Below are 14,304 nucleotides of genomic sequence, written 5' to 3' on the forward strand. Positions count from 1 at the left end.
TAGGCGAGTCCCCAGTTGGTGGTGACATCACCCCCTGGGGTTTACATGGTAACGGTGAGCTCATCCTGCATACTGCCAGGGAGTACGGCTCTGTCATTACAAAGGCCAGTCGATCCTGGTCAGAGCGTGTTGATTAAACAAGTTAAAGCCAGGAGTGGGGAATCATTTTTTATAGGGTAAGGTTCTTCTTTAGGTTTCTGTTTATTTATTTATTTATTTATGTTTTTTTTACACTTCCTAAATATTCCTGTGTAGCATTTCTCTTCCAAGCTGACTGTGAATATCCTGATAGAAAATAAAGATGGAGTGACAGACTGGCTCTGGTGTGGTGGGGGCGATTCTGAACCAGCAGGCCCCTCTGTTGATTTGGCATGGGTGCTGTGAGGACTGCTTCTACGGTTTAAGCTGTGAGATAAGTAGTAAGACAATGGTTTATCCACTTAGCCATTTTACCTTCTATTTAACCAAGCAGTTATTTCATTTATCAAAAATGATCTTTGCAAGAAGAGCTGTGTGGAAAAGTGGCTGATTTTATTTATAGAACACATTTTCATTCAAGAAAACACTCGGCACAAAGTACTTCACGTAATTACACACAGTGCAAAATATATATATATATATATATATATATATATATATATATATATATATATATATATATATATATATACATACATATATAGCAATCATAAAAATAAACCCTTGTAGAAAAGGAATTGTATTATGTTTTGTATTTTTTATATTGAGTTGAAATATTCTGATCTTGCTAATCTTGCTTCATTTCAGAACATTACGGGATGCTGATCACTTACAGATAAACAAAAAAGAAAGATGAAAAACAGGCCTTAGGCATAGTTTGGCGCTAGTTATTGTTGGCTGTACAGAGTGCCAGCAGTAAGGTGTGAGGCGCTTCTCCCGACCTGTAAAGTCAGTAATTAAAACCGATGGGGGGGGGGAGCTCCCTGTGCCGGCGCCGGAGGTCTCCCACCGTGGTGCGCATGCCGCGTTCGTGCATTCAGAAAATGGCGGCTGAGTCGAGCGGGGCGGGGCCTGAGAGATGGTGGGTAGGCTGCACCGACGCACACGTGCCAGAATGTGCCGGAACGCTGCGAAAAGCGTAGTAATAAACTACAAGAGAAACCCAAACCCCCCCCTAAAACGAGGCCAGATGTACTGTGGGCCTTTGGCCGCTGGCTGACTCACGGCCCCCTCGAGTGCAGAGGCTGGCCCCCCTCCCGCCCCCCCGCCGTTCTTGGACGGGATCCAGCCCCTCTTGTCCGTGACTGTGCTCTCTGGGTCAGTGGACCGTGGATGACAGAGAGCTGCACAATGAAGACATTTCTGCTTTGGCTGAGGCAGAGAGTCGCTGTGGTACAGCGGGCCGGGCCGGGCCGGGCTGCACCGGGGGAGGTCATTTATCGGGTTTCCACTGCACAGCAGGGAGAGAGAGAGAGAGAGGGAGAGGGAGAGAGAGAGAGAGAGAGATGGAGAGAGACAGAGTGACAGAAAGAGATAGGGAGAGATGGGGAGGTGGAGAGAGAGAAAGCATGAGCTACAGAGAGAGAGAGAGAGAGAGGAAAAGATGGAGAGAGACGGAGAGAGAGACAGAAAGAGAGGCGGAGAGAGAGACAAAGAGATACAAATAGAGAGATGGAGAGAGACAGAAAGAGATACAAAGAGAGATAGATGGAGAGAGAGGGAGACCGAGAGAGAGAGAGAGATGGAGAGAGAGGCTCTGTGCCATTCACACCAAGTAATAATAATGATGGATTGCGTTTATATAGCACTTTTCATCTCGTGATCTCAAAGTGCTTCACAGTTTGAGCGGAGGGAGGTGTGAGTGTGGTTTTGCAGTTTTGCTGTGAATGCTTTGCTTACTTTAAACTGTTAGCAGGGTTTTGCAATAATCTTTTGACGTTTTGTTCCCATTTGGAGGGTGTACAACCCTACGCAGTGAATGAAGTATTTACGAATCGGTGTCACACTGTAGTAACAGTGTTGTGCAACCGAGCATTCAGCCCGGCAGCAGGCCGGTACAGCGTCGGTTCTGCTTATAAACACCGTTTGCAGGGCTTTTTTCATCCTGAAAGTGGCATTTATCTGCTGCACAGGTAATTCAGAAAGTGTGGGGAGACAGAGGGAGGTATAAGGGAGGGTCTCTTCATTACATTACATTACACTTATTTGGCATATGCTTTTATCCAAAGTGACGTACAATAAGTGCGTACCGAATGTCATTGGAACAACTACAAAACGCAGGTCCGATAAGGTACAATACACCTTATGTAACCTTATTCATAGCCATGAACACAGTAAGTCCAGTTCGTAGAGGAACAGGGAGTTTGTTCCACCACTGGGGAGCTAAGGTGGAGAAGGTCAGTGGTAGGGACGAGTGAGAAACATTCACCCACATGGCAGGGGGTGCAAGTCGCCCTGCTGCAGCAGAGCGTTTGAGCTGGCATGTAGGATTGAATCATGTCCTGTAAGTAGGCGGGGGCTGTTCTGTTGGCTGCAGTGTAGGTGAGGGTCAGGACATTGAACCTGATCTTGGCAGCCACGAGTAGCCAGTGGAGTGACCTCAGCAGGAGAGTGACGTGAGAGAACGCGGGAAGGTTGAGGACAGGCAGCAGCATTCTGAATCATCTGTAGTGGCTGTATGGCACAAGCTGGCAGGCTTGCAAGGAGGGAGTTGCAGTAATCAAGACGGGAGGTCGCCTAGACAAGAAGCTGGGTGGAGTGCATAGTCAGGGACGGTTGAATCTTCCTGATGTTGTTCAGGAGGAATCTGCAGGACTGTGGTGTTGCCTTGATGTGCTCCTTGATGTCCAGCTGGTCATCCAGGACTATCCTCAGGCTCTTTGCTGAGTGAGAGGCAGTCACTGTGGTGTCATCAGCAGTGATTGAAGGCACGCATAGTAGGGAGGTCTTGCAGGGGATGAGCAGCAGCTCAGTCTTGTTGAGGTTGAACTTCAGATGAAGCCTGGCCATCCAAGTTCAGATGTCATACCAGGCAGGAAGATATTCTCTCGTTAACCTGAAAAGCAGAGGGAGTACATATCCCTGCGGGACTCCTGTAACAAGGGGGTGAAGTGCAGAGACAGACCCCTTCCAGGTAACTTGGTTGGGCCTATCTGCAAGATAGGAAGCAAACTAGGACAGGACAGTCCCAATCTCAGCCAAAAGAGGAGATGAATAGTCTGTGGACCAAAGTGGAGATGAGTAGTTTGTGGGCCAAAGTGGGGATGAGTAGTTTGTGGGCCAAAGTGGAGATGAGTAGTTTGAGGTGGGTGTCTCTTCACCCACCTTCATGCCTCATTGTCACTTTCCAAACCCCCCCACCCCCAATCACTCTGCCCTCCTGCAGAAGCCGAATAGAATCAAAGAGCTCTGTAATATGCGTCCTAGCAGTGAATTTTGCTGAAGCAATAAAGTTAGGAATGAGGGGGCATTACCGCATGGTAATGGCTATTCTGGGACCGGCAAGTACAGTAAACAGACCTCAGGGGGCAACGGAAGACTCGTATCTCAGGATCTCGTTTTTCCATTATGAGCCAGAAAGACGAACTGGGGCCATTTTCAAAATGGATACCCTGTGTTTCTTTCTTTCCCCCCTGTCTGGAGCTATTCATCGGAAGTGTTTGTAAGGTGTCAGTTTGTTTTGTTTTTGGTCTCCTTCTTCCTTAATGCTCAGTTTTATCACACCGCTGCGTGCGATCCGAACAGCCGCGGTATGGTACCTCGGGGAACCATGAAAGGCACGCGGAAATCGAGTGCCTTTCCGTGTTTGGTGTTTTTTTTTTACATCACCATAAATTTAAGTGTTTTTGCTGCATCACTGGCATACAAACTCATACACATGGATCATTCAGCAGTTACACTGTGCACTGCAAAGTGCATCCCATGTATATTAAATCAGATTCATATAGCAAAACATATGCATGCTGTGTAATTAGAATCTTGGGGCTGAAGTGAGAGTTCAATTTAAATAAACAATAGCCTTTTTTTTAAAGGCAGAAAGTTAACTAGTGTCCATGCTCATAGGGTTTATATCAGGGTTTCACTAAGAAGGAAAATCCATTTTGGGATTTCAGGCAAAGAGGTGCTTGGCTCTTTTTCAGTAAGTCAGATTTTGGAGTTAAAAGGAGTGTGAGATCTCTGTTGATATTTCTTGTGGCATGGTGTGTACCCCGCCCCTTTAGGTGTGCATTCTGTCCCTTACTGATGGTTCTTTTTTTGAACCAGTGAGTCACCGTCTGCCTGCCTATTTTAATAACTCCCAGCATAGCCAGCTGCCTATTGATGTTGTCCTTGGGCAAACACATTATAGTCACATTAGATGAATGGTTTGTATGCTTTTTTTGTGTGCTGTTGGCTAGAGATGGCCCGTCAGCCACAAGACTAATGTTGGTTAATTGCAGAGCCATCATTAGGGTTTTCGTTTTTTGCTCTTGTAATTGTCGAATTCTGTCCAATTACGCGGTCAGTAGTTTCCTAATTCAATATGTGTTTAGCAAAGACTTTTAAAAAAAATGCTTTTAGTAAGACAACTTCAGAACAAGTTTAAATATACATTTCATGTTATATTGTAATGAACGCTGCTCTCTTTGTGTCTTATTTTAGGTAAGCAGCGAGACATGCTTGGGGATATTTACCACCTCAAACCGCAAGGTAAACTGAGCTGAGCTGAATCCAGGCACCCAGGGGGGAATAAACATTTACCCTTGAGATATTGTGGCTCACAGCACACCCCCAAACACCCAATTCTCCCCCCCCTACACACACACACACACACACACAAGACAAAACAAAGAGGAACAAGAAGTAGGCCGAACTTTTCTCTGTAATCACATCAAAGTTTGTTCTTGCGTGGCGTAAACAGATTGTGCAGCTGTGTCCGGAGCGCGTGGGCTCTATTACTCCAAAATGAGGTTGCTATCAGTCGCCAGACATTTCATTTGCATAAGCAGATGCAAAGACCGAGCATGCTTGGGCTCCTTGATGCTGACGAAGGTGCCCAGAGACAGAGCTAAATAGTCTCCGTGTTTACGGTGCGTGGTCAAATCAAGGCAGCTAACAGAGATAAGAGCTCTCGTCACATGCAATTATCTGAAATAAATTGTGTTGGATTTTGTGGCTTATTGGTACCCAACACATGAAGCTTTCTATTTTTTTTTTTTTTTTTTGGTTTTCCCCCCCCCCCTCCCCCGACCTCCACAACAGTGTCTTCCCTCTTATATAAAATGAATAAATTTTTCAGATTATTAAAATTTATCTTTTACTTAATTTATATTGCAAACTAATTTACCATATGAGATATGCTAATGTACTACTACATGTGAAGCAAAGTTTTGTCTTCCAATCGGAGGAATTAAACAAATTGACAAATTGTTGGAATTAAACTGACTGGTTATTTTTTGGTTCTTACAGTCTTTGATAATGTTTCTGAAGAACACCCATAATAATAAAAAAGAACCTTTCAAATATTAATTGTGAATACTATGTTGTGAATGTGCCAATCGTATGAAAATACTGGAAAAGTATAACCTTTTCTTTTTAGCGGTATGTAGTATATTGAACATAATTCAGACAGCATGCTCTTACAGGAACCCTGCTGGGTGAGAGTCTGGTGCCCAGACCGTTAGCCAACAGCGACTAAAGGGTTTGTAAATGGCCTTTGAAGTTGTCATTCTTTCCGTAGCTATAGGGTCAGGCTTTTCAAATTGTACAAATCACAACTTCTTGAAAGATACCCCATCATATTTATTGCTAGTGAGAGGTTTCATCCTTCTAGGAGAGTAAAAAAAAAAGGTTATTTATCATCCCTGAGCTGTATATTACCTTTCCAATGGCTTTGAGATGAAGAAAAATAAATAGCTTAACTGGACCCACTAAGTTAACATGAGCCTCAAGCTAACTTGGTGGGTCCTGGTAAGACACTGTTCCAATGTGTGGATCCACCCCACTGTCACTTAGATCCAACGTCTCCACCGGAACCAGTGGTAAAGAACCCATTCACAGATCAGGGTGCTGATGGCGGCGCTGATTGATGACTCCGGTTTTTCAGCTGGCGCTGACTGATGATGTCGGAAGTGCTTCTGCGGTTAAGTGACTGAGCAGCCGAGCCCTTTGGCGCCCGTGAAGTGCACTCGGCTGATCCCGCTTCTCGCGGCGGCCACTTTGAGCGATGCGGCAGTTTGGAACGCGGCCCGCGGCTTCTCCGGACCTTGAACGAGATTTTTCCCATGATGCATCGCCTCCAAGTCTCAGGAATCTTCATCGCTTTATAAAGGACGCTAAATAAATGGCTGATTATAATTTGCGTCTCAACTGTAAGTAAGTAACCCTCAGGGGGGCTGTGTGAGTATGTTAAATTAAATGAACATTATCTCATCAGGTAGAAGCAGTGTCGTTGATTTTTAAGGCCAGTCTTCGCATATCGCCTTATTGTATCGTGTAATTTGAGTTATTGTGCTGTAATGAAGGCACAGAGGAAGCAATGCTATTTATTCCCAGCTGCCTCTGGGCCTTATCTGTGGCAGCATTATCCACAGTACCTGGGACTGAGGGGAAATGACCTGACCGGTCATTTAACTTGCCCTGAAATGGATTGGCTTGTTCTTCCCCACGTGTGGGGCCATCTGATAACCCATTCACGTACTTTTCATCGCACTCTCTGAATCAGATATCTGTTCCGTGACTGAGACGATCCGTTCTGGCTCTTACTTTTCTGTTTTTGTTTTGCTTTTACTTACTTTATGTTGGGGGTGAAGCTTTGTGATGTTTTGAGTGTCACGTACTTTGATTGGTGCATACTCAAGCATACTCAGTTACAGTCACAGGTCCTGGAAATTTTAAAACCTTATTTAGTTCAGTTTCTGCACAATTTGTCCATGATGTTAAAACTACAAATGAAATGCAAGTAGGCAATCTTTAGATGGATGGAAGAAAAAACCATTCTGCCAGCTGTAGAAATTGCTTATTGTCTCCATTTTTGACTAGAGGAGGAAGGGGGTGCATGGACAGAACACGAGGGTGACGACCCTCATGTTTACCTACGCGTACAAGCGAATGTGCTTTTGGTGAGGGACTGCGAAAATATCATCTTTAGTGTTCTGTGTGACGCTGGCTCATAGCTCGACGATGGACGCAAAGCGCTTCCTGTAGGGGTGCACATCTGGGCGGGGCCTCGCCGCGTCCCTCAGGTCTCGTGGACGGGCTCCGTCGGGCCTTACCCAACCGCTCGCCAGCGGAGAATTGGGAAATCTCGGGCGGTTGTCAGTTCTGAGACAGAGAACATTGCCTGTGACGCTGCGGCTGGAACATCAGACATCTCAGAACAAACCACTCCCCCGCCCCCCACCCCCCTACCCACCCCCGCCTCTTGTTTCTGAAAGCAGGGAAAGATGACAAGCTGTCAGCCCAAGGAATTGCAGAGGAATTGCAGTTTTTTTTCTTGTTGGAAAAATCAGCGCTTATTAGTTACACACCAGTCAGCATTTCCAAGGTCCAGCAAAAAAAAAAAAAAGAAATAGAGGAAAAATAATGTCTGTCCCTTTGAAGACGGAAATCTTTTTGCGATTTAAAAAATAAATACATTTTCAAAAAGCGACTGTCAGAAGCTGGGCTAGGGATGTGCATCTTCAGCAGTGGGACTCCAGCTGGCATTAGCGTTCTGTGTGCTAACTAGCCAAGCATGGAAAAGGCATTTATTTATTTATTTAGACACTTACTTATTTATTATTCTTTTTAAAGGCGTTCTCTTCATCTGTTCAACAGCAGTCACATCTGTATTTCTCAGATCTTCTTTCAAAGTCCTGGTTCAGGCTCGGATGATGTTAAATTGAGGACACATTGTTGTGCAGCATTATTGCTTTCGTTTTGGCCACAAAGCAACACAAGTGTAGCCTAGTGGCAATAAAAGAACCAAGGACGTTGCTGGTTTGACTCTCATCTGCAGAGGGGTTGCAGTGAACCTCATCCTTCTATCTGAATTTCTGCGGGTTGGTACCCACTGGTGGGTCATGAGAGGGACTAGTCAAATAAAACATTTGTTATGTGTGCAACTGTCGTTATAGTGTACAGGTAGTTGTGACATTGTATGTTTAAAATGTATCGATATGAAAAAATGTGTAAAATTCTTGAATAGCAGGATCACAGTTAAATGTTTTCCATGTAAAATGGGGTTGTGGGTTCAGAACGTTCTAGAACACCGCGCGCGGTAGTCTGTGGAACTCTCCCCTCAGGATGCTTGTTAAACACCTCCAGTAAACCAGGCAACGAAATGCGTCGGTGCAGACCAGGGAAGGCAGAGCCCTGATTGAGACTTGGCTGATTTGGACGCGGGTATTGTGCAGCGGTGACAAAGCGGGAGGCGTCGGGGACCGCTCCGGCGGAAGCTCTGCGGTCGCCGTTCGAGGGCACAGTGCTTAGATTGTGTTCGGGTTGCTGAGCAATGTTAGCGCAGAGTCCAGATTATTTAAGGATCAGTAGCGCTGTCTGCGTGATTTGCGACGCCCCGCCCCCCACCTCCGGAAAAAGGCACTCCTTCCACATACATACTGTATGCTGATTCTGTTCCCACCCAACGGACATGGAAGAATGATTTTCATCTTTGCTTGGTTAACTTCAACGGCTGTTGGTACCTATATCTGTCGTTGGTTGCTGTGAAAGGGATGAGAAATCGCATTTAAATAAAAAAACAATATCCTAGTAAATGAGTGGGTTCAAACCTAAAAATAAAACTAGTCTCCAAGGTAACGAAAACAAGTTTTGTTTTTTCTTTTTTTCCCCCTCTATAAGGTAATACAGGGCATTGACTTGGGATTGCCAATTATAGAAGAGGTTAAAAACTACTGTCAAGCTATCTTTCCACCCTCACAGCGAGCTTCCCTGAAATATTCTTTTTGTTTTCTCTTTTGGAGCTTTTTTCAGGGCATGTACTCCCTCATATTTATTGTTTTGTTGTTGGTAACTGTGTGCGTGTGTATGTGTATGTGTGTGTGTGTGTGTGTGTGTGCGTGCGCATGCTTTTTTTTCCTAGTGTGGCAGTTACCATGGAAACATGCAATTAAGTTGGGCACAGAACAGCAGCCGGGTCTGTGTGTGCAGTGAGCCGGGGCGCCGTGTGTGCGTGTGTGCGTGTGCGCGTGTGCGCGTGTGCGTGTGTGCTGAATCTGGGCATGCTCCGTCTCGCTCAACAGAGCACCGGGCAACTTATGATCCTGATTGGCTACTGCAGAGCGGGACCCCAGTGTGTGCACACACAGCTGAATAAAACATCCTGAATTAATAAATACAGTCTGTAAATAAATCGAGGGGCCCCCCAACCCCCCAATCCTAGAGACTGCGAGACTCGGGGAAGCTAGGGATGCAGGGTGGCCTCATTTGAGCACAAGTCACGTGGAGCATGATGGCGCCCGTGGGCCTCCTGAGCGGCTCAGTATGTAGGGGCTCACTTCGCTGGGCGCGATAGCCCAGGTTACAGCAGATCCCAGTGTCAGTCACGCTGTTGGCTGGCTATTACTGGAAGTCTGTGCTAGGATCAGGACTGCAGATCCCTATATATTGCGTTGTATAAGTAGGTTGTCTGGCACCTTGGAGTTGCGCTGGTTCCTGGACAGCCACCAGATCTGCAGATTTTTTTGTTTCACTCTTTCAGTCATCAGCCAGTCCATACCTTGCACATAACTGTGTAATCGACTGCATTCGTGGATCAGATAGGGAAACGGAAACCCAGTGGCTCTCCAGGACCAGGACTGCAGGAACCAGATGAATGAGTTATGAAGTTATGAATGAGAGGGAATGCTAATGAAGAGCAGACCTCTCGGCTCCTTGCCTGGGGAGGGGAAGTACGGCGAACTCCGCCGGTGACGAATGTTACTTCCATGGCTTCTGCTTCAGTGTGAGCGGGGGGGGGAATGGCCATGTTAGCGGGAGGGGAGTAAGCAAACTAAATATTTCATGAAGGCTGTTTATCATATGGCTGGTATGATGAAGCTATGCATTATTTAGGAGGCCTGTGATTGATTCCTGGTGTTTTTTTTATTTATTTTTTTTCCATAGCTTATAGAATTCTTCATAAGCCCGGGAAACTCTATCAAAGTAATGAAAGTGCTGCTCAGACATGGAAGTGTGACCTCTGTGCTCTCCTAGTCATCCTCCCGCATTAAGGCATCCATTGCTCTCCCTCTAAAAACGATGCTTGTGCTCCTGGTCAGTGGGACTGCCGGCAGGCTGCCTTAGCCTGTGCAATAACACACTGGGGTCACTACGTGAGCGGTCCTCCAACTGGTGCTGGCCACGGGGTCCGCTGGATTTGGGTTAGACCCAAGAAACCGTGTCAGGTGACTTAACTATTTAGTAAATTGTTTTAATGTAATAATAATTAAATTTAATAGGCTAATAAAACCAGAAAAGCCGGCAGATCCTGTCACTCTTACGGACCCAGTTTGAGAACGCCTGCATTGCGTGATTTCCCTTTCTTCAGCATTCAGCGGGAGATATGCCTTTGTTCAGCGTCCCCACTCAATTAAAAAAAGTTCTTTTGAAGCCGCCGAAAAAAGAAACATTTTTTGACGCCGTAGCTGACAGGAAACAGGTTGAGAGCAATGATACATCCGAACTCGTTGTTCCGGACAGATTTTACTCCTCGCTTTTTAAAACGTCTCGGTGTGCGCTAAACATTTCCGGCAATTAATCACTTCTTAAAACACGCAGCATCCGTGGAAAAGTCCCTCGCCTCTAATGTGTTCTGAAAGGAGAGATGACACAAATTGATTCTCCAGACAAGGCTGTCAGTCTGTGCCTTAATCTCATTGTGCAACTTGTTCTTCACATGCCTATTAATTACGCCATCGGCTGCGCTTCAGCCTCGGGGAAACACTAGCCAGATTGTCCATCGAATCAATTTGTTCTTCAAGGATGTACCGTGATGCAAGGAAAAAAAATATTGTCGTTTATTTATTTATTTATTTATTTTCCACTTTTAAAGTAATGGAATCCACGGCCGGTTTCGGTGTTCCTGTCCCTGGGTTTTTTTTTTTTTCTTTTTGCTACAGACGGCACCAACGGCAAACCCTTTCTCAAGGTCAGAAACGCGTCCCTCTTGGGAGTTATGTTTAATAATGATGCACAATTTAAAATCGATAATAATCTAGAATGTTCTGATTCTTTTAAAGAGTCCCAGTGCAGGGCATGGAAGGGCACTGAAGAGAGATTCTCTAAGTGAAATTCAACCCGGGAAAAGAGTCTGGTTGGACACATCTGGGTTTTTTAAAGACATTTTTTTCTTCTCATAATTCAACCTGCTGAAACATTAACTCGTCTTGTGCAACATAAGCAAGAAAAGATTACTTACGATCCAGATCATATGGAGAGGTGGAAGAGCATCCGTTTTGAGGCTTTATTGGATAACGCTTTTCTTCTGCCATCTTCTGTTGTGCTGTTCACTCTGTATCATCTGTTATTCAATGTGAAATTGACAGCTGTCCCCACCTTTTTATTGATCATTCAAAATGACAAAAGGAAAGGACAGCATTTGTTTGGATGCAGCAAGGGTTTGAAAACCAGTCTGGTTCATACTGCAGTGCTTTCCTGTCTTCCTGCTGGCCTCGTGTGTAGTCATCAGCGCTGTGGAAAAGCCTATTGCACAGCCCTCTATTATAAATCATCCCTCCATCCTCCCCCCCCCCCCCCCTCTGTATTTGTCATCATTGTTGGAAATTTTGTTCACTTGCTGCCCTTTCTGTCTGCCCCTCCCTGAACGCGCTCGGTTTGACCACGCGGGAGTTTCAGGGGGATCTGAGGCCCCATCTGATTACTGCCTCTCTGTTCTCTCCGCTGTGGCCATCGTCATCCCTCCCTTTATTTCCTTCCATTTCTACACAGTTTGTCTGTAATGTTAAACCGAAAGAAATTAAGAAAGCTCCACCCACCATGTTCCTCTTCTGATTCCCATTGGTAATTGAGAAAAATTTGCCATGATCGTGAAGCTAGCAGAAAGGCGTCTGCCACATTCCACCACCTGATCTGCCAAGGGTGTAACTTTAGTTTAAATGTATATGGGGGGGTGAGGGAGGGGGGGGTTTGGGGGTGGTTGAAATGCATAGACCCCGAGAACTGCAACCCTCCAGGAAGAAATGTTTTTAAAGAACAGCTGTGAGATTATAATTTCTGCTGAATTTGAAGGGGGAAATACTTACTACTAGCCTACTGATCAGTATGTCCCAGTCACAATACGAAATCCCCATCTTTCAGTCAATTATATTTTCTCATCATCGTGCTTGGCGAGGTTGCTCGGAGAGGTCATTTGGCCCGCGTTGTAATATCGGGGGGTTGTAACCCCCCTTTCCTCACGTAAAATATGCCCTTGGCCAGAGCCCTGACTTGAGGTTGAGGGTGTGGAGGTTGTTGAGGGGGGTGAGGGGGGATTTCATGCTCAGATTTTTGGGCAGAACACAGAGCAATAACAGAGGCTCCCCCACCCTTAACACTGAGCTGAAAAGCAATCGGTACCAGGTGCCAGAGAATCAAAGCTCCAATTTTAGACAAGGTTAGAGGGGGGTTATTAGCCGAGACAGTGTGAAAAGTCCGATATTAACTCCCATAGTACCATCAGAAGTAAACTATGAGTTATATGTTTGGTCTTCGCAAGCATTCGGTCTCGAGCAGCTGATCCCTGAGGGAGAGGCGCCAGAGATTCCATAGACCCTCCAGATACTCGACTCCTGCGGTTCCTTCTGTCCTCTGCTTCTTAACTACAGGAGCTTCTTGTTGGTAACAGGAGCCTCCAGGGGGGTACACTACAGTCCAGAATGTCTGTTGGCACAGTGTTGTTCTAGGTCGAGCACACATCCGATTGCGGTGGTTCGGTTTCTGTGGTAGGGAGACTTGCAGTGTTGATAGTCTGGAGCTGAGCGAGTCGGCGGTGGCTTGAAGGAATGTGTAAAAATGCACGCACTGTAGGGGGTCCTCCCAAACTGGGGCAGCTTCCTGGCTGTGACTGCATTTTAATTTGATGCATTGATGAGCTCTGCATTTCATAACTGATGTTCTGGGCACTATGGTTTTTGCAAGGCTTGGGATTTTTGTATGGGAATAAAAGCCAGTTTTATGTTGTTTGAATGAAGTCCCCCCCCCCCCCCCCCCCTCAGAATATTGTTCATTAATTTCACCAAATTAATGAACAAACACAATCTGGAAATAGAAAGTGTGACACATTTGGACATGTAAGAAAGAGCTATATGCAATTTCTGTGTTAATGTGTTTATTTTTCCTTCTCTGTTGGAACATCGTTATTTTGCTTTTATCTGTTTTGTATATGAAGAAAAATCTGTAAAATAGTAAAAAAATCTGTAAAGTAGCTATGAAAAGGCATAAATATGTATGCTGTTAATTTCATACCTATTCAGTTGACCAGCCAGTCCGTAACCTTGAGGTTTGTATCGCTTGGTTTCTCCTAACGGATGTTTTGTGGGAGAATTAATAAAAATAATAAACTTAAAATAAAATAAAATTTCGAGATTGAAATATGAACAAAAGGAATATAGACTATGTTTTCATTTTTGTCTCTGACCCCCTGCGACTTCTGGAGGCCCCCAGATGCCAGTTTGGGCACCCTGGTCTAAAGTACCTCACAGACTGCACCAGTAGATTTACTCAGGCAATTCAAGTCCATTTGCAATCCAGCTCTACCGCATGTAATCCGGCTCTCTTAAATGTCAGTAACGATTTTTCAGGTAATGTCACTTTGTTTCTTACACCTTTATTGTCTTTTTCATTTCATTTCCTGCCTGGGGAAATGAGAAGGATAATGGTATATTTGATACTTTCAGCTCTGGATCCGCTTTGACTTTCTCTGACCGACAACTGCTGGTCTTTATTTGTGCTGCCATAGACTTAGCGGCCGAACATTCTGATCTGTGGACTTTATATTTGAAAGTTCTGTTTGGTCCATTCTGAAGTACGAAGGTGGTTCTGATTTACTGCCTCATTCCGAATATTCATGAAGGAGCTAGACGGAACATCCACAGCTGGCATAAAAATATGGACAGAACGGGTGAGCCACTTGCTACCCATCAAAACTGCAAAAAGCAAGGAGATACAGGGGTGGATGAAGGAATGCAGGAGTTGACTATCTGGTCAGAATTTGTAATATCTTTGTTGTAGTATCCCGGGGAGACAGGCCCATTTCCAAGGCTATCAGTTAAGCAGAAGAGCTCTGCCAGCTGTCTGAATTTTGGCAGAGCATTAAACCAGAATTAACAGCCAAGTCGAGCAGACGACCGTGACATGGCCGCACTATCA

General features: G+C 45.2%; 1 protein-coding gene across 4 annotated transcripts in view; it reads left to right on the plus strand.

Moving 5' to 3' along the window:
* rbfox1 (RNA binding fox-1 homolog 1) overlaps nucleotides 1-14,304 on the plus strand; it is a 403,255-nt gene that overhangs the window by 100,449 nt on the left and 288,502 nt on the right. For 3 of the 4 annotated variants that reach the window (XM_035398366.1, XM_035398363.1, XM_035398362.1), the window contains exon 2: nucleotides 4,621-4,668. The exons of the other annotated variant lie outside the window; for it this stretch is intronic. In XM_035398366.1, coding sequence (XP_035254257.1) covers nucleotides 4,621-4,668 — 48 coding nt within the window. The remainder of the gene's footprint in view (nucleotides 1-4,620; nucleotides 4,669-14,304) is intronic. 4 annotated transcript variants of the gene reach the window in all.

Source organism: Anguilla anguilla, chromosome 17, assembly GCF_013347855.1.
Source record: "Anguilla anguilla isolate fAngAng1 chromosome 17, fAngAng1.pri, whole genome shotgun sequence".
Classification (NCBI taxonomy): domain Eukaryota; kingdom Metazoa; phylum Chordata; class Actinopteri; order Anguilliformes; family Anguillidae; genus Anguilla; species Anguilla anguilla.